Raw genomic sequence first — 27,895 nt, 5'->3', positions numbered from 1 at the left:
TTTGGTTTAATGAGCAGTTATACCAGTTTTATTTGGACAAAAGGGGTGAAATCCATGACCATGTCTTTTTTTTACCTAAAGTACAGTTACTGTGTTAGTTGGGTCTGACCAAGTGCTTAACCACAAAGGGTCCTTGATAGCCCCAAAATGAGTACCCTCCTTTATTAGATGTATTTCAGAATAAAACTTTCTTCTAAAATATCTACAATAATCAAGTTTTATTTTTCTCAGTAAACATTATATACATTTTTAAACATAATTCTATCATTGCACAGTAATAACCCTTCCCATGGCTGATTATATTTTCCAGTACGTTTAGTTTTTTGTAGAATCTTCCCAATTATTTTATTTAACGTAAATAAGATACTGCAGACGCCTGTCACTCTTCTTTGTTCGGTAACAATAAATTCCTTAGTTTCCATTCTCTTTACCTCACTGTAAACAAAAATCAACTATTAGTGAGTAAAATCAATATTTGTACTTGTGTGCAAGTTTGTTGTTTGGAAACATTACTGTTCTAGCAAATGGTTATCATTACAATTAATATCCCCCCACCCTACCCTCAGATTTATTCATATGTAGGATACAACATTTTATATTTTTTCTTGTTGCTGAAGTAATATCTGAGTTTATCTATCACAAATCATCAGAATACTCACCAAAAGTATACGTAGCACTAAAGCCTTTATACTGATTTGAGTCGTCGCTGTGCATTGTGACCATCATGGAATTTGATTTGGAAACAAGGGGAAATGGAAAACTTATGAGGCCACAGTATGGGCCCATGACAGCACTAAGGGTTGAATTGTAAATGTTGAGAGAGTCATATGTACAGGAAGGTCCAGTCTCAAGTTGAAAGTAATTTATGCGCAGTGATACCTGTGATTCAAAAGAGGTAAATGCAGACATATCAGGTATAATACAGAAGCCACTATATATGTTTTTACATTACATTTTTATTGCTCCTGATGAAGCGTGGCGGACACGTGAAACGCGTAGAGCTATTTTTGATAAGTTTTGTTCTTATCCAGATACTGTAAGTAGCCTGTACTGCAGCAGGACTATTTTTAATAAAGGGTTTTACACTATATTCTGTTTTATCTTTTACTTTCCCAAACTGAATGGAGACCTTGAACCTACCTCTATCAAACAGTGGATTTTACTTACCTCTGCATATCTTAACAACCATCTGGTGAGTGTGCAACTACACCACTCTGCCATTTGTATATTTTATCTGCACTTTGCCATTATTTAGAGTTATAGGCATAACTCTTTCTTTTCAGTTTCATTAACTTTTGAAACATATTGCACAATTTTGTATTTTTATTTTTTATTTTTCATGCGCTTCCAACACACTGGGTCTGCACATGTTTTAATACCCATCCAAGAGGGGTATTTTCTTTGGAGGAAGCAGCAGGAGATTTGAGCACCACGCTTATTCTCTATATTGAAGGCTGAAAGCAATTAAGCACGAGGACACCTATAGCGCTGAGTATCACTCACAAACCTTTCTTCCACTATATAGCAAAGCAATTCTATTATCTCCAGTTACAAGAATAGGTTGCCTTCAGGCTGAAGAAGTTGCTAAGGTGTTCTACTACTGCAAACTGTGTCTCTATTCCAATTTCTTTCCCATTTGCCAGGTTTAATACTTTAAAGGGAAACGAAAGTCAAAGTCACTTGGGGGTGCCAAAATGTTAGGCACCCCCAAGTGACTTTAACCGCTTACCTTGTACCCCGGGCTGGTGCCCCTGTTAGGAGAAAACAGCACCAGCCCGGGGCACCTGGAGCGCAGCGCTTCCGTCTTCCTCGCTTCCTTTTCCTGAGTGCCAGCGGTGGGCGCATGCGCAGTAGAGTGAAAAGCCGACTTTAACATTTAAAGTTCGGCTTTTCACTCTACTGCGCATGCGCGCGCAGCGAATCAGGAAAAGGAAGCGCCGGCAGCTACCCCGGGCTGGTGCTGTTCCTTCCTCACAGGGGCACCAGCCCGGGGTAAAAGGTAGGCGGTCAAAGTCACTTGGGGGTGCCTAACATTTTGGCACCCCCAAGTGACTTTGACTTTATTTTTCCTTTAAAAGCTCTCCAAAATCCTAGATTACTAAATGTCAAAAAGGGAATGAAAAATTGAGTTATAGGGAGCCTTTCACTTTAACAAGTAATTACAAACTCTTTTCTATTTGTTTTTTTGAGCAAAATAAACTTGACTTAAACTATACAAATTTAAATGTTGTTTAGTTCAGTCTTGGAAGTCACAGACACAGCAAGCAGGCAGGCACCATTTTGTGAATACCGTTATTAAGGAAAGTTTTGTATCTCCCCAAAATCTTGGGCCAGAATGGGGGACCTAATGCCCATGTACAGGATACACAATTATAGACTGTGAGGAGGGAGGAGGAATGGGATGAGTGCAGTGACATCTAGCAAGTGCTGAATGGGAAAGTAATTGCCTGTCCGACCTCTATGCCTGAGGCATTGAGGTGGGCCAGGGTATATAAGACTGACAGCTAAAATGTTTAAATACCTTTATAATTATAATAGGTATGGATGTTTTAATAAAAAAGAATTTGGGTAATTTACAAAGGACTTTTATTATACAGCTTTTTTTATGTCTGGGTGAGAGGAGTGAAGTGGTCTTAAAATGAGCCCTAGTGTTGTAATGGCATTCCGCACACTGAATGCAGATGTTTTTCCTACAGAAAGCTGTGTGTGTGTGGTTCCTAATTTGTTACTTGCTTAAAATGAGCCCTCTCGTTTGCACATTTGCATCTTTTTACCCTGTATCCAGTGGGAGCGGTGATTGTCCAGGCACAGTCCAAGTTAGCGGAATAGTTTCCAGGGTAACCAGGAGATGTAAAAGTCTTGGTTGGTGCATAGAAAGCTCCACCACACTGAACTGCAAAACAGTGAAAGTAAATCAAATGTATATATTCTAGTTATATTCTACAAATAAATTTCTTTGTTCAACGTAAGTCCTGTGTGAAGCGGCCTGTTCGTTCAAGATTGGTGTATATATATATATTGATACTTTAAATTCTATACCTGAGCCGTATGTTGCTTTGAAGCCGGTGCCAGTAACTGCCCCATCACTGACAAACTCAACCAGCATCTGGTTAGTGGAGGCAATCTGTATAGGGATCAGTCCTGTACCACATGCCCTGTCCACTAACACAGGGGACGTCTTACTGGGACCATCATAGATCTTAATGTAGTCAGAGACACAGCCTGGGGATGACTGGATATCAAAGGCTTGGAATTGAAGGGTAGCCTACAAATAAAATTTATTGGAATAATGAAAAGCCAAATAGTTTGTGATTAAAAAATAAATAAATAAAAAATATATAGATATATTGCTGTTTGTAAACACATATTAGAACATATACATGACAATGTTTCAACTAAGCATACTGAACGCGAAGCGATAGTCTACAAGGTATTTATACTTAGCTAACTGAGACTAACCCATGTTATTTTCTTTGATTATTTTTAAGCTTAGCCATCACTGTTAAATTCAATTAAAAATATAATAATAAAAAAGCATATTTCCAGTGAGGTCATCACCTAAAATAAGTGCTTTTTGGCACCATGGAAGTAAACCATACAACGAGCTTTGCCTTGATGACCCTAATCTCCCTCTGAGTTGGTTGTAAAGATATTCTTCCAATTCATATCTACACCTGTGTTAGTAAATAATCCTTTAGACCACAGCTGTCCAAGTGAGGCTTGCGGGCTGGACGTGACCCTCCAAAGGATTTGGCCCCCAGTCTGTTCACAGGCTTCATAGACATCACTATATGACATCATCATCTTAATTAGATCTGGCTGTTCTACATGCTGCATGAGATATAACTGGCCCACTAATTGTAATAAGCTGTAAGTACATGTAACAGAATCACATTTGTTGCCGATTTTGGTTCTTTACCTGCCCAGATGGAGTTCTAATCAACCAAACACAGTTGGCATTATTAGGATATGCAGAGGGGTAATTGGCAGAGATCATTGTCCCATTCGGGTTAGAAAGCAAATTACTGCACACATCTAAAAATAGAAATATTCAATTAAATTATTTAAGAATACACTTATCGTCAAAACTAATAACCCCTGTAGACAACATTTTATATAATAATTTGAATTAAATTGATTTTTATGCGTATGCTGTTATGGTATTAACTAAATAAAATGAATATTCCATGTGAAGTCCTTAGTTTGGAAACTTATGAAGGCTTTGCTAGTCAGTGCCAGACTGGCCCTACAGGATACCAGGATACATCCTGCAGGCCTTATTCTGGCAAATGACAGAGGGGTTGCTGTAAAATGCCATAGACACTCACTATTTATTAGACCTGAGGGAGACTGTTTGGGCTTCTGTGTACTTGAAATGCAGCTCCTATTTTGAATCCCAGTCTAGACCTGACTCCCTGTAGGCCCAGGTGTCTGTGGACCCTTCTGCACATACAGTCATTTGGCTTTATATGCCTATATCATGGATCTTGCCCATTAAGGTATCAGAACAAAGAGAAGAAGTGGAGGGAAGGAAAGAGAATAGACTAGGAGATAAAAGAAGTTCTGAGGAGAAGATGAAAAATAATGTGGAAAGTGGGCCTGCGGTCTTAGGCTTTGTGTTGGGCCCCTGGTACCACAATCTGACACTGTTTCTAGTGCACAAAATATAATGTAAACTGACATTTTCTGATTGTACAAAACTGGCAGGTTTGTGGGCACTTACTGCATCCATATAGTTTGTTAATCTTAGAAATGTCCAAAACACTAAGTCCATTCCTTTGTCCAATGGGAACATTTGGGTTAGGTTTGGGCTCAATGGTGGCTTTTCCGTTTTTACTAAATGCATCACTGAGGGACAAATAAGAATAAATCTCATTATATATTATAGCAATCTATTAGTTTCTGAGGGTAACATTATAAAAACAACATGGAAAAAAGCTAATGTTCTACAACTAAACAGTAAGCATAGGAGAATTAAAATGCATTTAAATGGCAAATGATGACACAGTCTGAATTTTTCTCAATGACTTTTCCTAATTGTCATCCAACCTTTAGCAACCACCTACACAAGTCCCCCAGGAAATCACTTTTGATAGATTCTTACTGATTGGTTGGTGAGAAACCACAGGCTAACTGATACATTAAGATGAATGAACAAAACATGGGCTGATCAGTTCTGCTAACATTTTGACTTTTTCTGTAGGGGTCCAGAAGCCACATTGGAGTGATTTTTCAAACTTCATATGATTTTACAGGAGAAGCACTAAAGTCCATGTTCCATTATTAAATGGGGCTTTATGTGTGAATGCAACCATAATAATTCCCTGAGTAGTTATTTGCTGTGAGTTCACTGAAGCTTCAGCAGCAGGGGGAGGAGACCCTTTATTATATAATATAAACTGTATGGTGGTTATGTTATGTACATACAAACATTAAACAGGAATAATATCTGTGCACACACGCATCTAGGTGAGAGGCTGCACTCAGTCTTACCGTGCGTAATGCATCACTGAATTGTAGTCATATTCAGTCCCAAGGTTATTAGTATCATATTTATTGAAGTTATTGAGAGAGTCTGTAAACCAATAAATGTGGGATAAAGAATACGTAGCATTATCAGAATAATAAATCAGAGTTTTAACAAAACAAACATTCTTAGAAAAAATAGTTTCAATCAAGCCAGCTGTAATGAAGACTGTTTTGGAGAATTTTCATTATGCATTCATTAAGAAGGTGGCAACAATGTTACGCGTGTTGTACCATCTGGGGTCTGGCTGTGCTCGGCACAAGGCATCCTTGTCCTTACCCCTGCCATATGGCACACAGTAAATACAGGAGTCCATTGCGGTCTTCTCCCACTTGTGTTTCCTAATATGCACATATAAATGGGAAGGCTATGGGGTGAGACCAGTTGTGTCTTCCCCTGCCTGTCCCTTTTTATAAATATAGCATTGCTGAACACATGCAGCACTGTATTCATGGGGTACACAGAGGTCTTTCTGATCCATTTTGAAATGCAGAGACCTGAAGCAATTGAAAAGAATATAGGGCAGGTTACAAGTTTGCAAAACACCAAGGCAGTTTCTGCCTGATCTTTGCATGTAGCACCATGCTCTTTGTAGATGAACCCAGTAGCCTCTTTTTTTTAATTTGCTGCTGATACTTTCTATATGTAAGTATTTATGACCAGACATGGGTCTTCCTGTACAGACCCTGATACTACGCGAGGTTTATTCTGAGGTTTGAGCTCTCCATTCCTATTTATTATGCTCATGTTAAAATGCTGGGTATACTCTACATTTAAAGATACCAAAAAGGTTCCATCTAAAGGTTTTAAAGTATGGATAAAAAGTAGAGGAAAATTCTTCGATTCTGAAAGCTGCCAAAAGGGTGCTCCTTAGTTGGATGCTTATGTATATGGATATACAATATATATATATATACAATACAATTTGTAATTTTAGCTTTAGACAATAAATGCACACATATGTACATATTGTGCTTTCACTGCTTTACCTGGTAGGATATTCTCAGGATGTATAATGACATAGTCATCCCGGTCACTTCTGTTCTGCTCATGGTAGAAGCCCAGGGCATGGTTCAGTTCATGCTCAATGATCCCCATGGACATGCAGCCATTTGCATCCAATGCCACTCTCTGCGCTCCCCCACTTTTCCCAATCGAAGAAGCGCAACTAGAAAAAAAAACAACCAGCAGAGTCTCCATTTCAATTAGTTCCATTTATGACCATATGGCTTATGGCTATGCCATCCCCTTCCTCCCTTCTTGTAATCTATCTAAATATGGCCTTTATATGCCTATATGATCAGTATTCAGAGTTGTTCCCAAACCTACCCGCCATTAGACACGATGTTGAGAAAATCAGATTCTGTTGTCCAAGGTCGAAATCTCACACAGGTTAAGGTTTCAAACTCCTGCATAGCAGTCTTAAAGAGAGCTAACTGATCCGCATCTGGGTGAGACAGAATAGAAAGGATCCATTTAGGGAACAAATCACTAGAGAATATTATGAAGGAAAGGAATAGTGATTGGCCTAACACAGAAAGGGAAACTTACTGTAGCTGTAGGAGAAGTTGTAAGGCACAGGGACAGTCCCATCAGCAGACTTAGGCCAAAGGCAGCTTGTGCAGTTTATGGCGTTACGGCCTGGATTTTGAATAATGTCTCCTTCTCTAGTAGGCAGCCTAATGTCTGGATTAAACAATAAACTAAATTAATAATACTGGTAACAAAATGTGCATTATATTGTCAAAAGCAACTGATACCTAAACACAGCAACTGACCTTAATAATTAGAAACAGGAAAATTTGCTTTTTAGTTGATGTCTGACTTATTACCTTTGTTTGCTGCTAGTATCATACTGTGTATGTCCATGGAGTCCTGTGTCTTCGCAGTCCCTGCAAGTATATTGTAACAGTACTGTAAGGGTGCTTTACCGGTATGCATTTGCTGTGCTATGGGAATTTAACTGAAAAAATGTATATTTAAACAGAATAAAGTTCTACTCTATTGGCTGCAACAAACAGAGAACGAGAATTTCTGCGGGAAAAAAAACGTAGTTGGAGTATAAAATGTCTAATGGTCCATCTGTTGACCTGGGATTAGCTTTCTCTAATATTAGGCAGGAGAATAGGTTAAATATCACTCCACCTGGTGCCAGCTAAATGGACATTAGCATCAAATATAGACTTTTTTTTTTTAAATCATGTAATAAACTATATTTATTAAAGCAGTAAACTTGATTTTCATTGCAACATATATACTGTTGTGTTCAGTAGGTGATAATATCTTTTTTCTTATATAAAAATATTTTTAAATAAAATGCTGAGCTTTCTAGAAATGTGTTTTTGAAAAGGTGTCTGTCTGTCTTCACTACTTCAGGTACTGCATGACCCATGGCTTCCTATGAGAAGTGATGGCAGGAAGACATGGAGGGTGCCTTGACCACCACTATTTTCTGCCCACTATTTTCTATTTTCTGACCACAGTGGTGGTCAAAACAGCTCATCAAACATTATCCTTAAGAAGTGCCAACTAGGAGTAAATCTTCTGAAACCTGTAGGGGTCATTTACAAAACCCCAAGGCACAAGTAGTAGAGCATTAAGGAGTACAAGTGTCATAAGCTGTGCTCTGCTCCTAGTACCTGTGCTCTTCTCCCCTGCCCGCCCCGCTAATTCCTGCAGCATTTCAAATAGGAGTGCAGAGGCCTATGGCTACTTCCACAATGCACAACGCAGTAGGCAAAGTGCAAGAAAAAATGTCAGAATGCATGGTGTATTATCAACAGCTCCTTGTATTTTTTATAATAAGAATTCCCTTTCCACAAAGGGGATACCTTTTGGAAGAATGAAATGAGAAAATCCAGAACATGTCATCTGAAAGGGACTAGGGACACTTGTGGAAAATTTTACTCTGCCACTTCCTTAAGTCATTAATACCATTGTGAAATTAGAACTTAGTACCTGTATCCTCTTTGCCTTGTGCTTTGAGAGTGTCCTTATTGGCCACTGCATTGTTTTCAGCTGAATTAGGAAAAGCATGAATGGAAAATAAAACGTAGAGGGTCATTAATGGAGCAATGTCACCTTTTCATTTAAGGGTTAAGTTTTATTTTAGTTTTTAAAAAATCTTGTTCTCATGTACTGTAGGTCAAAGAGTGTTTAACATGAAAAAAAAACCCCCAGAATACTTACCAAGTCTTTCATCCTCTGAGTAGAAAACCTACAAAAAGAGATGTAACAGTTTAAAGTTTCTTTTCCAGGTTATCAATATTTATCAATATTCTTCTAGTGGTTAATTAAAAAACATATAGGTTCTAATTCTAGATACCCCGAATTTATAAAAATCATATACAAGAGGCTAAATGTACAATAAAGGGATTCCTGCAGCAGGTGTGTGTCTAATGGTTCCCAGTGCCTTACCTGTATAGGTGAGCTCACAGCACATTGTATGATGCAGGCCAGCAGAATGGCTGATATTCTCACATCCATCTTAAGGATGAATTGCTGTCTTTCCCCTTCTCCCTGGTATTGTGTCCCAATGCAACCCAAGAGCCATATTTTATACCTGAGCCTGACCAATCCAAAGAGAGATATGCAAGTGAGCCTTAGGGTCTTGCTATGGCTGTTATAGATGTTATAATTAAATTACTGATGTTGGGAGTGTGAGGCAGATAATGACGACCCTTAATAATTATACAGTAAAGTATGCTTTTTTTCTACTTTTATTCAGTTATGTCCCAAAATAGAAACCAGGATATGAAACTTCCCAGTTGTTCATGACTTTTGCTAAATATTAAATTGCTGTAAGGATAAATTTCCTTGGATCTTGGTTTAATGCAGAGATGTAGGAGCTGCCATACACATAACATACGGTGTGAAGTATTTAACAAGCCTGTGTTTGACATTAGAGCAGCCTTAGTAAACAGCATGATAGCTGCCATAAGGGGGGTAATTGTGAAAGATATGTGAGAGATCACCAAGGGGCATAAGAAAGCTTAGTACAGGTATAGGACCCATTATCCAGAATGCTCGGGACCAGCGGTATTCCGGATAAGGGGTCTTTTCGTAATTTGGATCTCCATACCTTACGTCTACTAAAAAATATATAAAACATTAATTAAACCCAATAGGATTGTTTTGCATTCAATAAGGATTATTTATATCTTAGTTGGGATCAAGTACAGGTACTGTTTTATTATTACAGAGAAAAGGGAATCATTTAACCATTAAAAAAACCCAATAGGGCTGTTCTGCCCCCAATAAGGGGTAATTATATCTTAGTTGGGATCAAGTACAGGTACTGTTTTATTATTACAGAGAAAAGGGAATCATTTAACCATTAAATAAACCCAATAGGGCTGTTCTGTCCCCAATAAGGGGTAATTATATCTTAGTTGGGATCAAGTACAGGTACTGTTTTATTATTACAGAGAAAAGGGAATCATTTAACCATGAAATTAACCCAATAGGGCTGTTCTGCCCCCAATAAGGATTAATTATATCTTAGTTGGGATCAAGTACAGGTACTGTTTTATTATTACAGAGAAAAGGGAATCATTTAACCATTAAATAAACCCAATAGGGCTGTTCTGCCCCAATAAGGATTAATTATATCTTAGTTGGGATCAAGTACAGGTACTGTTTTATTATTACAGAGAAAAGGGAATCATTTAACCATGAAATAAACCCAATAGGGCTGTTCTGCCTCCAATAAGGGGTAATTATATCTTAGTTGGGATCAAGTACAGGTACTGTTTTATTATTACAGAGAAAAGGGAATCATTTAACCATTAAATAAACCCAATAGGGCTGTTCTGCCCCCAATAAGGGGTAATTATATCTTAGTTGGATCAAGTACAAGGTACTGTTTTATTATTACAGAGAAAAAGGAAATCAATTTTAAAATTGATTGATTATTGATTTATTATGGGAGACGTGCTTTCCGTAATTTGGAGCTTTCTGGATAATGGGTTTCTGGATATCGGATCCCATACCTGTATATTCATAACAACTCAAACCAGAGAAACTTGATCGCGTTGATTCTTAGGAAAAAAAAACTCTATTGAAATGAAAATTAAATTTTTCCATTCTTTTTCTTCCAAACAGGGCTGTTAAAAGTATAAAATAGTTTATGCCCACCTCCTATTGACTTCTATAGAAACGTCTATAGATGCTACATTTTCTCATTCCAGTTTTCAAGATTCTTTTCAATAAATCTGAGTTTGGAATAATGGAACTTGAAACAAAAATGTTTTTTTCTGCTTGTTACCATGCTTCATTGCCTTGGGATAGCATTAGTGCTACTCATTTCATTCTAGGTACAAAGGGCCTCTTTCCTGTATAACGAACGTGCCGCGGGTAATTAGGGTGTTGTACTGTAACTCAGCAGGTGTCTGTAGGCAGGTGAATAAGCCTTTCTCTTAATTACAGCAATTACAGAAGGTTTATTCACAAATACCCAGTGTAACTTATAATCACTTACAGGAAGGTGTCTTTTCTAATGTTACACTTTCACCTCATTTAAAAATTGTTTCTGTTTTCTAAAGATAAATATTAATTTATCCAATTGTTTTCTTAATGACATAATGTACTCTACAGTAAGTAGATAATCTGAAACTGCAAAAAAAAGAAAAAGCAAAAAGAGGAAAAAAATAAGGAAATGTTTGGATGGCAATATTTTGGCCAATGTATAAAATGTATATTTTGATGATACTTTTTTTTTTTTTAAAAAGCAGTTTTAATATACAAAAATAAGCTTTTCCATCTAAATAGGAAGAGCACATGTAGTGGTAAAGACAGTGGAAGCAGACCCCACCGTTGCTGGGAGTTTAGAAATTGCCCCTCCCCAGCTGCTTTCTCACCCGAGAGTGGGCAGAGAGCTGGGGGTCGACAGGAAGGCGGGGTATTGGGTGCGGGTAGGGTTGACTGTGTGTGCCGGGCCTCTCCAAAGGTTTTTAGCGGGGTAGCCCAGTGTCACATAGCAATGCCACTGTGCACATGTAATGTCTTTTTATACATCAGACAGTAGTGCAGAGTAGTGTAACACTATAGACTCTAAAATGTGCTGTGGTAATTAGGGCTAATCATGTTATTGGGGCTATACGCACTGTGTGGGTATATTTTGATATTTGGGATATGCTTGTAGGCATAGGCAAATACATGTATAAGATCAATATAACATTAGAAAGTAGAGATTTTGCTTAGAACCAGGTGCCACATTTAGGGGGTTATGTAATAAATGTCACTAAGTTGGCCCAGGAGCAGTAACCCATAGCAACTAATCAGCAAGTAGCATTTACTAGTAACCTGTTTAAAAAGTAAACTTGGTGCCTTTTATTACATATAGGGGTTAGTTTAATTACCTTGTATTGTGATTTCACGGAGTAAATGTTCCATGGTCGTAGCATGACCTTTTGGCATGTTTTTCAGTATATTAATTAAAAAAAATTGTAGTATACACCGAGATTATCTTTATTACAGGAATAGGAAAACCCAGGGCTTCCATCAGGGGGGGAGAAGGGGTACAATTGTGGCAACCCTGTGAAATCATCTTCCGTATCGCTGCTAAAGTTACGCAAATTAAGCAATGTACGTAACTTCCACAAAAACTACTTAGAAAACTATGTAATTTGCTTAGAAACTCAAGTTACTTTCATATCAAGCAAAATACAATGCAGAGAAGCCTTGCCTGGACAAACTCCACTGACCCCCAGTGAATTAAAAAACTTAAGGTAAATTCCACTGCCCCCAACAAACTTACTTATTAGCACATAAATTATTAATTTTAACTATATACAGGTATCAGACCCCTTATTCAGAACCCCATTATCCAGAAAGTTCCAAGTTACGGAACGGCCATCTCGCATAGACTCCATTATCAGCAAATAATTCACATTTTTAAAAATGATTCGCTTTTTCTCTGTAATAATAAAACAGTACCTTGTACTTGATCCCAACTAAGATATAATTACCCCTTATTGGGGGCAGAACAGTCCTATTGGGTTTATTTCATGGTTAAATGATTCCCTTTTCTCTGTAATAATAAAACAGTACCTGTACTTGATCCCAACTAAGATATAATTACCCCTTATTGGGGGCAGAACAGCCCTATTGGGTTTATTTAATGGTTAAATGATTCCCTTTTCTCTGTAATAATAAAACAGTACCTGTACTTGATCCCAACTAAGATATAACAAATCCTTATTGGAGCCAAAACTATCCTAAGTTTATTCAGGAGATCCGAATTACGGAAAGATCCCTTATTCGGAAAACCCCAGGTCCCAAGCAATCTGGATAACGGGTCCCATACCTGTATATATATACATATGAACTGTTTATTATAGAGCAACATCAGCTGTTTATATTGGGAGCTATTTACTGAATTATATCAGCATCTTCTACATGAACTTTCCAGAATGGGACTGACTGGTTATTGGGCCCCACAGCAACATCAATGGGCCCCTACACTAACGCAATTTACGTAACTTCCATATCAAGGGATGACAGCACAGAGCAGGGGCAGGTAGGTGGGAAGGGGTTAAACTCCTCGGACCCCCCAATAACTGAATGGCTTATTAACACATTAATCAATGGAACTCTTTATATGAACTGCTTATTATATAGTGTGATATCAACTGTTTATATTGCGCACAGAAAGAGTGTGGCTAAAATGTTGGTACAGGTATCGGACCTCTTATCTGGAAACCCATTATCCAGAAAGTTCCGAATTACGGAAAGGCCATCTCCCATATACTCCATTTTAATAAAATAATTCACATTTTTAAAAATGATTTCCTTTTTCTCTGTAATAATAGAACAGTACCTTGTACTTGATCCCAACTAAGATATAATTACCCCTTATTGGGGCAGAACAGCCCTATTGGGTTTATTTAATGGTTAAATGATTCCCTTTTCTCTGTAATAATAAAACAGTACCTGTACATGATCCCAACTAAGATATAATTACCCCTTATTGGGGGCGGAACAGCCCTATTGGGTTTATTTAATGGTTAAATGATTCCCTTTTCTCTGTAATAATAAAACAGTACCTGTACTTGATCCCAACTAAGATATAATTACCCCTTATTGGGGGCAGAACAGCCCTATTGGGTTTATTTAATGGTTAAATGATTCCCTTTTCTCTGTAATAATAAAACAGTACCTGTACTTGATCCCAACTAAGATATAATTACCCCTTATTGGGGGCAGAACAGCCCTATTGGGTTTATTTAATGGTTAAATGATTCCCTTTTCTCTGTAATAATAAAACAGTACCTGTACTTGATCCCAACTAAGATATAATTCATCTTTATTGAAGGCAAAACAATCCTATTGGGTTTAATTACTGTTTAAATAATGTTTTTAGCAGACTTTAGGTAGGAGATCCAAAGACCCCTTATCCGGAAAACCCCAGGTTATAATGGGTCCCATACCTGTACTGTGCTCGCTTGTGTTCATGGGGGTCCCATAAAAATAATTTGTGGCCACATTATACTTAGGTTGCCGGGCCTGTGTGTACACGTGTATGTACCATAGCTAATCAATCAGCAGGGTATCACCTTAGTTTGTGATTGATCTGAAGCTTTGCCTATAGTTTTAGGCAGGTGTACAATGCACTGACAACTTGCCTTTAAAAATTGTCTAATAAATTACAAAGGTTCTAAGAAAGAAATAGTTGTGTTTAGGAAAAATGACTTTGATGACTAAGTAACAACTTGTCTAATGTTACCCATCAACCTTATTCGCATGATACACCTGCCCGGAAACCTGTGCGGATAATGCATTGCCCATTGATTAGCTAGGGTCAAACTCAGTGCTCGTTAGCCATGGTACTAATGAGTACACATACATACAATTAACATACTGTAAATACCTCACCAAACAAGAAAAATGTGCAGGATAAATAACTACAAAAGGATACTATATCCTATATATAAAGCAAGACAGTGAGCCGCACACACAGGGACTTAGTTAGAAGATATATAGATATATATTTAGTATGCAATAGAAAACCTTTGTTTAATGTGAGAGGCAGAAGAATAAAGGCTAATGAGATTAAATTGTGACCTGGGAATCCAAACACAAACAATACAATTAAATACTAAAGGCGAATGCAAATCTGTTTACAGAGTTTTGCATTTACCTCTACTATATCCATCAGCAGCTGGAAAGCAATACTAAGCTGATTATGTCCCAGCTGTCACCTGGGGAAGCAATTGGGGGGGGGGGCTTCTCCCATTGATAATGTTGTCTCTACTATGAAGGAACTGTATGTGTCTTGGGGTGTGCATAGGTTCCATATAATGCTCTAAGATCTAAGAATGCCCTGATTGGTTTCTTATGAAATGAAAAGACGGTTTAAGGTAACTGGAGCATCCCCAAAAGCCACTTGATTAAATGCAGATTCTACAGTGTGGCACCTAAATGGTTAATAATGGTAAATGTCAGCTTTAAATAAACATTAAAAAAAAAATTGTCATTTTTTTTTCTTGTTCAAAGCTATTTATATTTTTATTAACTGGTAATATAATACATTTTGTGACAACAGCGCCACCTGCTGGTCAGTTCCTGCTCAGAAAAGCGATGGGAAAGGGCTTTTGAGGCTTCTCTTTCCTGAGCAGCGCAACATCAGAACTATTCTCGGTTTTCGTTCTGTAGCACAACACTTTGACCATAACATTAAGGGAACTGACCAGCAGGTGGCGCTGTTGGTACAAATTCATTATAAGGCCAGTTAATAAAAACTTAAATAGCTTTGAAACTGAAAAAAAAATGTAAATTGCAAAAATGCTTATCAAAGCACCATGGGCAATTCCACACTGGTTTCTTTTCAAGTTTACTTATTCTTTAAGGATATTACGGTGTCAGTTGCTGTAGTAATTAAAACTTATGTGTTTAATAAGGCTAGTTTTTTTAAATTGATGCTCTTTATCTACATATTGTATACAATGAGATATTGTCAGCAGGGGGGCAAACAGCCCTTCAATCAACCCATTATAAGGTTGCTAATGAAGCATTAATGGTATCCTGCCGGATGGAATTGAACATTCATACCACTGGATAACTGCCTTTTGATTGGTTAATGGTTGTTGGAGTTCTGAGGCTCTCAGTGTCATATTGGCAACTGAAATCAGCAGGTGTCAGTATAAATAAAGGGTAAACCCAACTAAGTTGCCGCAAAAATGTAATTATAGAGGCAAAACAATTCACCAATGAGATTTCTACTGATGAATAACCTCATTATAAATGCAAAAGAACTGACCAATGAGAATGCTGATTCCCAGCACTATGCCAGGCACCTTGCTGGTATCTTACATATAGAGATAATTATGTCATTATTTTTCCTCATTATATAACACAGGAATCAAACATGGGGACAAAGGATGTGTTCAAATGCTGGGAACCAACTCCAATTGCAAGAACAAAGAGCATGGAGGCAGAATTACACACATCAGCTGAGATTCTCATCGGAGGATTTTTTGCATTTTAAAGAAGTTGCTGGCTGTGGAGGTTTGGGGGAACATTTTATTGAGCACTATTGCTTTAAGAATACAACCCTAATGTTGCTGGACTACAGCTCCCATCATGCCTCACCCTTCATTACCTTTGAGATACAGTTTGTTTCCAGCTGCAAGTATGTTGGGTGATTGATGGGGGGTGGGGGCAAGAGTGCAGAATTCTTGCAGCAAAGCTCAGGCCCCACCTTCCCCTGACATGTTTTTGGACTAGTAGTTACCCACTGTATGGAGATGTACTACGTGTAAGCATCATGTGGCAACCACACAAAAGAAAACAGATGGTGGGGTCTTGGTCAGCGAGGCCCATTGGGTTTTTTCCCGGTGTCCCGTCAGCCTACTTGGACCCTGGGTCTAGTCACCTACAGCAACCAATCAGCAGGTAACATTTACTGCTCACTTGTTGGTTGCTATGGGATTAATTTCACTTTTCATGTGAATTTCTGCATTTTCAATACAATTCCAGTTCCAAAACGGACATCATATGTCATCTATAATACGTGGAACGATCGTACAAAATTAGCTGCAAATTTGTTTTAAAGCATATTTTAATATATATATATATTTTAATAAACTAATAATTTGATTTTTTTTAAAAATATATTCAAAAGGTAAAAAGGGACCAATAAAAAAAAAAAAATAAAGCTCATTATTTTCTCCTTTTATTGGCTATAGATCCATGGTGTAGGGCAAATTTTTTCTTTCTGTGCACTACATGGTTTCTTGGATCTTCGGTTAACTGGCGGGAAGGGTAACGTGGTGCAGTCTGTATAGAGGTACCTGTCCGGGTGGAAGAGTTTTCACCTGTGCTTAGAGATGTGGTAGCAAACGGTGGCTGTGAGTATTGCTGTGGTTTGCATGCATCGCCAGTGCTTAGCTTACTTGCTAAATTACTAACAGTTGTAACCAACTGAGAAAGTATCTCGTTCCGCTGTTCCTCCACAATGATGTGTTCGCGATGAAGTGTGAGGAGCAAGTCCATCCTCTCGGTGTGATCCCGCCGGAATTCCCGAAGCTCCTGCCGGACAGCATGTAGCTGCCGCCTTAGACTTCGCCGGAATGCATCCTGGCTCTGCTGGAGGAGCTGCTCCATATCAGGATAGACGGGTTCCTCCGGAGTTGGTTCCTCCCACTGCTGAGAAGAAGAAAAGTCTTCTGGATTCTGATGATCATTTTCCACTGGTGGCACAGGCAACGCGGCCGCCTCTCCTTCTTCTTTTACATTCAGAGGTGCCTGTTCTCTAAAGCTTTGCCACTCATCATTCTCACCCTGGGACTTTGGTTCTGCTGATATCTGAGAGTCGGAGTAAAACTGAACGTCTGGGGTGATGTTTTCATCTGGAGACAACTGGGCTTCTGGCGAAACACTTTCCAAGGGAGACCAGTGACCTAAAAAACAGTAAAGAGTAAAGAGATACATAAAAACTTAGTATGTTACAGAATTACCTATTCAATTGGTCTTCATTTTTGAATTATTTGCCTTCCTCTTCTGACTCTTTTTAACTTTCAAATGGGGGTCACTGACCCTAGCAGCAGAAAAACTATTCCTCTGTGATTCTACAATGTTATTGTTACTTTGTATTACTTATCTTTCTATTTAGGCCCTCCTCTATTCATGTTCCTGTCTCTCTTTCAAACCAGTCTGGTTGCTAGGTTAAATTGGACCCTAGCAACCAGATAGCTGCTAAAATTCCAAAACAAAAAGTGAAACAATATAAAAAACACAAATAATAAAAAAATGAAGAGGAATTGCATATTGGCACAGAAAAGCACTCTCTAAATCAGCAGTTCTCAACCTGTGGGTCAGGACACCTTTGGGGGTCGAATGACCATTTCACAGGGGTCGCCTAAGACCACATATTTCCGATGGTCTTTGGAATAATTTTATGGTTGGGGGTCACCACAATATAAGGAACTGTATTAAAGGGTCGCGGCATCAGGAAGGTTGAGAATCACTGCTCTAAATCATAATTTAAACCCTTGAAATTAGTAGAAACAACTTGTAGCCACAGAACAAAAACATTCATAGCTCTGCAAAAGTAGATTGGTGTTAAGAAAAGATGGGGGAATTAGTTTAAAGGATAAGTAAACCTTAGGTAGGTGCAATTTTCATTATTTATTTATTTTGTAACAACACCACCACCTGCTGGTCAGTTCCTGTAACCTGTGACTGAAGTATATCTCTTTGACTGTACAGTTACAGGACTTGACCAGCAGATGGTGCTGTTGTTACAAAATTCATTATTTGTGCACTTAGTAAAAACTTAAATAGCCCTGACACTGAAAAAAAATTGTAAGAGGTATAGACAATAGTTCATATCCCAATAACCACAGCAATTTCTCTTGGTAAAAAGAAGAAGTGAAGTAAAAGGTACCTGAACATTCATATGTGCAAGGATCAGCTGAGTCAATCACTCCTGGAATTGCCTCGCCCAGGGGACATATAATTGCTTTGATCTTTTCCTCCCAATCTGCATAGTACACATTCATGGCTGAGCGTCTACCAGCGTGGCGCCAGTGCTTGCTCATCTTAGCTCTCACAAACCGCTTGCAGTCTGCGAATCTCTTTTTGCAAGTGTCCACGTTCCGTACGCTCACGCCCAGGCAGTTGATGGCTTCTAGGATGCCTCGCCAGATCCGCTTCTTCTCAAAGCTCGACGTCCTTGATGCATCGTCTCCGTACAGTTTGCGATAGTTCTCCAGAACTTTGGTGACCAACACGTCGTTCTCCTCCTCTGTAAACTTGATGTTCCTCAGCCTGTCCCTGCATGACGCACTGCTACTAGTTCCCTGATTTGGGTCCAAATATGAATTGGATTTCTTGAGCCAAGGTTGACGGTTCCCTCTTGGCCCCTGACGTTTCCTCCCTTGCCAATTTGTCCTCTCCTTAACTCCACTATTCCATGACTCCTGTGCTACTATCCTCTCATGTTGTTGCAAAATAGTCCCATCTACACCACTCCTCTGCTCTTCCAATCCACCAATCCTCCTATCTTCCACTCCAATCATACTCCATTCGTCTGTCATGTCTCTATCAGTTGAGAAATAGACAAACTCGTATTAGTCACATTATCTCTCTTCCACTAAACAACATACCAACACTGTATATGAACATAGGGAACAGCCTTAACATAACAGCACTCTTGCCCAGCGACATCACAGTAACCAAGTTACAAGTCGGCCATCTTTCTATAATAATGGGAGATTCAGTAGCTGATCTAGAACATGGGCTCACATCTGTGGCTTTGACTGGTAATGGCTGCACATTCTCATATTCTTGCTGAGCAATATTTCTTGAGGGACCTCCGAGTATGGGCTCTTGTGTCACCTTCTGACATGGGAAGGACTTGCTTGTTCGTGCAGTGCATACGCAAGGCTCATTTTTAAGGCCCTGCAATTCCTTGATGGGAAATGTCCAATGGATTCGCTTTGTTTGGAGTTTATTTTCAGGCCAGAGAGAAATCTTTGCAGAGATACACTGACAGAAACAGAGTATGAGTGTTAGTGAGAAATTATAATCACTGCTCATACACAAATATTACATATGGGCGATCAGTCAACAAAATGTCCTAATTAAACGCCTGCAGTAAATAAGGCTATTGGAAGTTACTGTGACCATATCAATATGAACGTGGGCTTTAAATATATATTTTTGTATCCTTTTGTTTAAAGGAGTCCTCTATCAAAAGAAACACATGATTTCTTGTCTCTTTTTTTGTAAACACGATGTTCCAGTGCCTGACTTCCTCTCTCAGAAACAGCCTTAATTCCCATGGCCAGAATCTGCGCAGTATCTTCCTCTCTCCCACCAGAATGCTAAGGTCTCCCTCCCCCTCCCTTGGCTATCTTACAAAACTGGAGAAAGCATCTCAAGCTGCTTACTCAGGTATGGTAATGCTTTCTGCAGAATAAATATATTGTTCTATGTGGCACTAATGTGGCAAATCTATTAGCAGTAAAATGCCAAAATGACTTTCCTTCTCCTTTAATAGTGATGCAGATCCAATACCTGACCCTACCTGCGAAGGGGCAACCCAAGAACCACCCCCAAGGTCAGAGAATCAGGGACTTTCTGCAAGAAACCAGACTGCTTTGTTGGTACTGTTTTCAACCTCTTTGAATAGAACAGAATCCTATGACTGGTATGAAATAATGTGATTACACGTTAACAGTATCTTCTGTCTACTTCTCTCTCCAGTAGCTGAACTTTAAAGGGGAACTCCACCCAAGCACAACTTGAGCTTTTTGAAAAGTAAACATAACTCCAAGCAAATTTGCAATATACATCAATTGAAAAACATGCAGCCTTTTTATGATTCTGAATGTAATAATATGGTTTGGAACAGTTCCTAAGCCCCGCCCCCTGCTGATTTGGCTGTGGAGAGGTTGTTACAATTTATAACATCAATGTTTTAGCCTCTTCTGCCCTGCCAGGATTTCAAATTAGGCAGAAAGAGAAGAACTGCATTGCAGCTGGATTAAAGCATATAAATGGTATTTAATCATACTTTTTAAAAGAACAGATTACAGTGATAGGTATATTAGGGGTTTCTGTGTGGCGTGGGGCTCCATTTTGGTTCAGAAGCCGGAGTTCCCCTTTAGGTTCTGCCCAAAGTAAAGAGAAACTGTTGTATTGTAATTGTTATTTCTGAATGTAAAACACTGTGTAACTTGTTGGCGCTATAGAAATCGGGATGAAGATGTCATCTCCTTCTTCCAGACCAGCCACATGATTATGATTTGTATTGAGAGGGCAGAGCATTACACTTTTGTATTACTGAATATATGTATAGTGTGGCGCTCGCTGTAGGGTGCTACATGTTTAATAACAGGGCACTGCCATTTCAAGGTACAGGTATCTGACCCCTTATCCGGAAACTCATTATCCAGAAAGTTCCAAATTAAGGAAAGGTCGTCTCCCATAGACTTCATTTTAATCAAATAATTTACATTTTTAAAAATGGTTTCCTTTTTCCCTGTAAAACAGAACCTTGTACTTGATCCCAACTAAGATATAATTACCCCTTATTGGGGGCAGAACAGCCCTATTGGGTTTATTTAATGGTTAAATGATTCCCTTTTCTCTGTAATAATAAAACAGTACCTGTACTTGATCCCAACTAAGATATAATTACCCCTTATTGGGGGCAGAACAGCCCTATTGGGTTTATTTCATGGTTAAATAATTCCCTTTTCTCTGTAATAATAAAACAGTACCTGTACTTGATCCCAACTAAGATATAATTACCCCTTATTGGGGGCAGAACAGCCCTATTGGGTTTATTTCATGGTTAAATAATTCCCTTTTCTCTGTAATAATAAAACAGTACCTGTACTTGATCCCAACTAAGATATAATTACCCCTTATTGGGGGCAGAACAGTCCTATTGGGTTTATTTTATGGTTAAATGATTCCCTTTTCTCTGTAATAATAAAACAGTACCTGTACTTGATCCCAACTAAGATATAATTACCCCTTATTGGGGGCAGAACAGCCCTATTGGGTTTATTTCATGGTTAAATGATTCCCTTTTCTCTGTAATAATAAAACAGTACCTGTACTTGATCCCAACTAAGATATAATTACCCCTTATTGGGGCAGAACAGCCCTATTGGGTTTATTTAATGGTTAAATGATTCCCTTTTCTCTGTAATAATAAAACAGTACCTGTACTTGATCCCAACTAACATATAATTACCCCTTATTGGAGGCAAAACCAACCTATTGGACTTATTTAATGTTTAAATAATTTTTATTAGCAGACTTAAGGTAGGAGATCCGAATTATGGAAAGACCTCTTATCCGGAAAACCCCAGATCTCGAGCATTCTGGATAACGGGTCCCATACCTGTATAAAACTAGCAAGATTTCATAGATAAAATAAACCCAGTCAGGGGTGTGTGTGCATCATATTTCAGGCATCTACAATACATAAACTTGGATGTACACTTTCTGAGGAGCTTTTTAAGACTAAACATATACAGGTATGGGATCTGTTATCCGGAAACCCATTATACAAAAATCTCTGAATTTCAGAGAGGCCGTCTCCCATAGACTCCATTTTAATCAAAATAATTTATATTTTTAATAATGATTTCCTTTTTCACTTTAATAATAAAACAGTACCTTGTACTTGATCCCAACTAAGATATAATTACCCCTTATTGGGGGCAGAACAGCCCTACTGGGTTTATTTCATGGTTAAATAATTCCCTTTTCTCTGTAATAATAAAACAGTACCTGTACTTGATCCCAACTAAGATTTAATTACCCCTTATTGGGGGCAGAACAGCCCTATTGGGTTTATTTAATGGTTAAATGATTCCCTTTTCTCTGTAATAATAAAACAGTACCTGTACTTGATCCCAACTAAGATATAATTACCCCTTATTGGGGGCAGAACAGCCCTATTGGGTTTATTTCATGGTTAAATGATTCCCTTTTCTCTGTAATAATAAAACAGTACCTGTACTTGATCCCAACTAAGATATAATTACCCCTTATTGGGGGCAGAACATTACTATTAATGTTTAAATGATTATTTGGTAGACTTAAGGCACAGAGATCCAAATTACAGAAAGACCCAGGTCCCAAGCATTCTGGATAAAAGGTCCAATACCTGTATTGAAAAATGTATATAGTAAAGTTTGCTACATTATATACAGTGGAGGAAATAATTATTTGACCCCTCACTGATTTTGTAAGTTTGTCCAATGACAAAGAAATGAAAAGTCTCAGAACAGTATCATTTCAATGGTAGGTTTATTTTAACAGTGGCAGATAGCACATCAAAAGGAAAATCGAAAAAATAACTTTAAATAAAAGATAGCAACTGATTTGCATTTCATTGAGTGAAATAGGTTTTTGAACCCCTACCAACCATTAAGAGTTCTGGCTCCCACAGAGTGGTTAGACACTTCTACTCAATTAGTCAACCTCATTAAGGACACCTGTCTTAACTAGTCACCTGTATAAAAGACACCTGTCCACAGAATCAATCAATCAAGCAGACTCCAAACTCTCCAACATGGGAAAGAACAAAGAGCTGTCCAAGGATGTCAGAGACAAAATTGTAGACCTGCACAAGGCTGGAATGGGCTACAAAACCATTAGCAAGAAGCTGGGAGAGAAGGTGACAACTGTTGGTGCGATTGTTCGAAAATGGAAGGAGCACAAAATGACCATCAATCGACCTCGCTCTGGGGCTCCACGCAAGATCTCACCTCGTGGGGTGTCAATGATTCTGAGAAAGGTGAAAAAGCATCCTAGAACTACACGGGAGGAGTTAGTTAATGACCTCAAATTAGCAGGGACCACAGTCACCAAGAAAACCATTGGAAACACATTACACCGCAATGGATTAAAATCCTGCAGGGCTCGCAAGGTCCCCCTGCTCAAGAAGGCACATGTGCAGGCCCGTCTGAAGTTTGCCAATGAACACCTGAATGATTCTGTGAGTGACTGGGAGAAGGTGCTGTGGTCTGATGAGACCAAAATAGAGCTCTTTGGCATTAACTCAACTCGCTGTGTTTGGAGGAAGAAAAATGCTGCCTATGACCCCCAAAACACCATCCCCACCGTCAAGCATGGGGGTGGAAACATTTTGCTTTGGGGGTGTTTTTCTGCTAAGGGCACAGGACAACTTATTCGCATTAACGGGAAAATGGACGGAGCCATGTATCGTGAAATCCTGAACGACAACCTCCTTCCCTCTGCCAGGAAACTGAAAATGGGTCGTGGATGGGTGTTCCAGCACGACAATGACCCAAAACATACAGCAAAGGCAACAAAGGAGTGGCTCAAGAAGAAGCACATTAAGGTCATGGAGTGGCCTAGTCAGTCTCCGGACCTTAATCCAATAGAAAACCTATGGAGGGAGCTCAAGCTCAGAGTTGCACAGAGACAGCCTCGAAACCTTAGGGATTTAGAGATGATCTGCAAAGAGGAGTGGGACCAACATTCCTCCTAAAATGTGCGCAAACTTGGTCATCAATTACAAGAAACGTTTGACCTCTGTGCTTGCAAACAAGGGTTTTTCCACTAAGGGGCTGATTTACTAACCCACGAATCCGACCCGAATTGGAAAAGTTCCGACTTGAAAACGAACATTTTGCGACTTTTTCGTATGTTTTGCGATTTTTTCGGCGTCTTTACGAATTTTTCGTTACCAATACGATTTTTGCGTAAAAACGCGAGTTTTTCGTAGCCTTTACGAAAGTTGCGTAAAATCTTGCGATTTTTCCGTAGCGTTAAAACTTACGCGAAAAGTTGCGCCTTTTTCGTAGCGTTAAAACTTAAAAGGTGCGAAGTTTCGCGTAAGTTTTAACGCTACGAAAAAAGCGCAACTTTTTGCGCAAGTTTTAACGCTGCGAAAAATCGCAAGATTTTACGCAACTTTTGTAATGGCTACGAAAAACTCACGTTTTTACGCAAAAATCGTATTGGTAACGAAAAATTCGTAAAGACGCCGAAAAAATCGCAAAAAATACGAAAAAATCGCAAAATACCGATCTTTACGAAAAAAACGCAATCGGACTCATTTCGACCCGTTCGTGGGTTAGTAAATGTGCCCCTTAGTATTAAGTCTTTTTTGTTAGAGGGTTCAAAAACTTATTTCACTCAATGAAATGCAAATCAGTTGCTATCTTTTATTTAAAGTTATTTTTTCGATTTTCCTTTTGATGTGCTATCTGCCACTGTTAAAATAAACCTACCATTGAAATGATACTGTTCTGAGACTTTTCATTTCTTTGTCATTGGACAAACTTACAAAATCAGTGAGGGGTCAAATAATTATTTCCTCCACTGTATATGTGCCTGTATGGGTTCCTCTTGTACTCCAAATACATACAGGAATCTTTAATTAGGTGCTAATACAGGTATGGGACATGTTATTCAGAATGCTTGGGACCTGGGGTTTTCTGGATAAGGGATCTTTTTGTAGTTTGGATCTCCATAACTTAAGTCTGCTAAAAATCATTTTAATCTTGAATAAACCCAATAGGTTTGTTTTGCCTCCAATAAGGATTAATTATTTCTTAGTTGGGATCAAGTACAGGTACTGTTTTATTATTACAGAGAAAAGGGAATCATTTAACCATTAAATAAACCCAATAGGGCTGTTCTGCCCCAATAAGGATTAATTATATCTTAGTTGGGATCAAGTACAGGTACTGTTTTATTATTACAGAGAGAAGGGAATTATTTAACCATGAAATAAACCCAATAGGGCTGTTCTGCCCCCAATAAGGGGTAATTATATCTTAGTTGGGATCAAGTACAGGTACTGTTTTATTATTACAGAGAAAAGGGAATAATTTAACCATTAAATAAACCCAATAGGGCTGTTCTGCCCCCAATAAGGGGTAATTATATCTTAGTTGGGATCAAGTACAGGTACTGTTTTATTATTACAGAGAAAAGGGAATCATTTAACCATGAAATAAACCCAATAGGGCTGTTCTGCCCCCAATAAGGGGTAATTATATCTTAGTTGGGATCAAGTACAGGTACTGTTTTATTATTACAGAGAAAAGGGAATCATTTAACCATTAAATAAACCCAATAGGGCTGTTCTGCCCCCAATAAGGGGTAATTATATCTTAGTTGGGATCAAGTACAAGGTACTGTTTTATTATTCAAGAGAAAAAGGAAATCATTTTTAAAAATTAGAATTATTTACTTATAATGGAGTCTATGGGAGATGGCCTTTCCGTAATTGGGAACTTTCTGGATAACGAGTTTCTGGATAAGGGATCCCATACCTGTAACAGATTGGGCTATATAGTCTGTAAGCTCCAATGCACAGAGTGCTGTGGAATATATTGCACTATAAAAATGAACAACTACTGCCTATGCAGCAATTAATTTAGGCACATGATTCACGGTCCCGTTTTAAAAAGGGAAGGTCACATGCCTTGCAAAAATCCATCAAAAAGTTGTGATAGGGAATAATGTACCATAGGGTTGTAAAACAATATAAATCACTGAGAAGCTCCATCATGTGACAGAAATTACACCACTAAGCACCATTCATAGGGATATTTATGGGTCATATATTTTTTATATATATATATATATATATATATATATATATATACACACACACCATACACAAGAGCCATATATATCCTGTAAATGATTAAATGGTGATTAATTATGCCATCAATTATAACCGGTGTTCCGTTATGTCATTTTTGTCAAACTCACTGGATCTCGTGTGTATTATATAGTGAATAAAGTACCCCCTATTGTAAAATATAAAGATATCATAAATCATTGAGGAGTTTCATGACCACAAATCTCATGGAACTCTGAAATGACTTCTAATATCCTGATATCTTATTACAGGGAGTTCTTTATTTATTAGAATACACAAGTTTCAGTAAATCGTGTGACATAAATGACATCACTAAGCACCTGTTATATGCGATAATAGCGCTGCTCATCAGCTGTATAAATGCACTCGGCTTGTGCTTTTATATGGTTACAGAACCTGGTGATTTAATAATCCTCATATTTCACAATAGGGGGTATATTATTCACTATATATATTTATCCTGATCTTTCCCACCCCCCACACCTTATGTCTCATAGAAAGCTCTATTGAGCAGAGACCCTGTATCTTTATCGGTTGGATTTTTGTATGTATCTATAGTAGGGCTGCCACATTTTACAAGTAATAAAAAAAATAAACAAATAAACAGCCTTCCTATACCCTTATCTTTCTTCCCTATTGATAACATTTGGAAAACACTTAAGCAGGCCATACACGCACCGATAATATCGTACAAAACCTCGTTTCGTACGATATTCGGTGCGTGTATGGCATGTCCGCGAAAACCTCATTTCGTACGATATTCGGTGCGTGTATGGCATGTCGGCGAGTCGACCGATATTGAAGGAAGCTGCTGATATCGGCCGACTCGCCGATCGGCCAGGTTAGAAAATTTTGATCGAGCGCCATAGAAGGCTCCTGACCAAAATCTGCCGTCAGGGCTGAATTGGGAGAAGGAGGTAGAAATCCTATTGTTTCTACCTCCTTATCTGCTGTTTCAGCCCTGAACGGTGTGTGGCGGATCTGACGATGATGACATCGTCAGATCGCCACATGTGTGGCCACCTTTAGTTTTCACCAGTAAATCCCAATCCCAAACACGGCCAGGTGACAACCCTAATCTATAGGTTATAGACCCTACTATTGTACAGCGCTGGGGGGATATGTTGACCCTTTATAAACATGTAAATAAAAATGCATATATAATCACTGGCAATGTTTTGATTGCAGTAATTATATCTGAGAAAACCAGCAGTGTCCAATCACCTGTCACTACTGACATATATACTATACTATACTATATATATTTATATAGCTATAAACCCCTATGCAATCATACATGACAGGCTACTGAGAGATCCTTATCACACTGACTATATTATGTGAGTATTGCTATTTAGTGAGTGCTGTAGGGAAAGTATTAGCAAAGACCCCCTGCAAAGCAATAGCCCCTAATTACACCTTTTGCCCCTCTGATCCCTGCAATTCCACCCTTTTCTGCATTCAGTTCCTATCTGATCTCCCCAGTCCCACCCCTCCCTCTTTCACTTGCATTCTCATACCCGCCCAAAGTGCATCTCCCTGCCCTAAACAAACACTGGCACACACGGACGGGCACCATCTGATTAGCGCTGCGCGAATTTAAAATGTTAAATTGCCACCTACCTCCCACAGCTGTACCCTTTGTCTATCAGTTTTTTTCGACGGGGTGTGGTTTCGCTTCGGCCAATGCAAGGCAAGCGCTAGGGCGACTCTGGGAAATGTAGTTCTAAAAGCTACCGATAGAACATGCCTTAATC

The 27,895-nt window shown here is 38.6% G+C and overlaps 2 protein-coding genes across 3 annotated transcripts; both read right to left on the bottom strand.

The window, feature by feature from the left end:
• Positions 1–199: 199 nt before the first annotated feature.
• Positions 200–9,063, bottom strand: astl3a.1 (astacin-like metallo-endopeptidase 3 gene a1). The gene is made up of 14 exons (XM_002944394.5): positions 8,945–9,063; positions 8,717–8,744; positions 8,486–8,545; positions 7,360–7,419; positions 7,079–7,213; positions 6,857–6,974; positions 6,517–6,695; positions 5,494–5,575; positions 4,724–4,848; positions 3,920–4,035; positions 3,040–3,265; positions 2,775–2,893; positions 660–879; positions 200–435 (listed from the first exon to the last, which is right to left on the bottom strand). Exons 1-14 carry the CDS (start codon positions 9,011–9,013, stop codon positions 428–430), a joined length of 1,545 nt encoding a protein of 514 aa, XP_002944440.3. The 5' UTR covers positions 9,014–9,063; the 3' UTR covers positions 200–427.
• Positions 9,064–16,670: 7,607 nt separating this feature from the next.
• Positions 16,671–27,847, bottom strand: LOC101733690 (myb-related transcription factor, partner of profilin). 2 transcript variants are annotated; one of them, XM_004917323.4, is made up of 4 exons: positions 27,762–27,841; positions 19,274–19,516; positions 18,414–19,069; positions 16,671–17,427 (listed from the first exon to the last, which is right to left on the bottom strand). In XM_004917323.4, exons 2-4 carry the CDS (start codon positions 19,309–19,311, stop codon positions 16,688–16,690), a joined length of 1,434 nt encoding a protein of 477 aa, XP_004917380.1. In that variant the 5' UTR covers positions 19,312–19,516; positions 27,762–27,841; the 3' UTR covers positions 16,671–16,687. The 2 variants fall into 2 exon arrangements, with proteins under 2 accessions (XP_004917380.1, XP_004917382.1); XM_004917325.4 differs by lacking the exon at positions 19,274–19,516 and having other exon boundaries at positions 27,762–27,847.
• Between the last annotated feature and the right edge of the window lie 48 nt (positions 27,848–27,895).

Source organism: Xenopus tropicalis, chromosome 8 (assembly GCF_000004195.4).
Source record: "Xenopus tropicalis strain Nigerian chromosome 8, UCB_Xtro_10.0, whole genome shotgun sequence".
In the NCBI taxonomy this organism is placed as follows: Eukaryota; Metazoa; Chordata; class Amphibia; order Anura; family Pipidae; genus Xenopus; species Xenopus tropicalis.
Note: the sequence above shows the minus strand (reverse complement) of the source record. Positions and strands in the feature narration are given on the sequence as shown.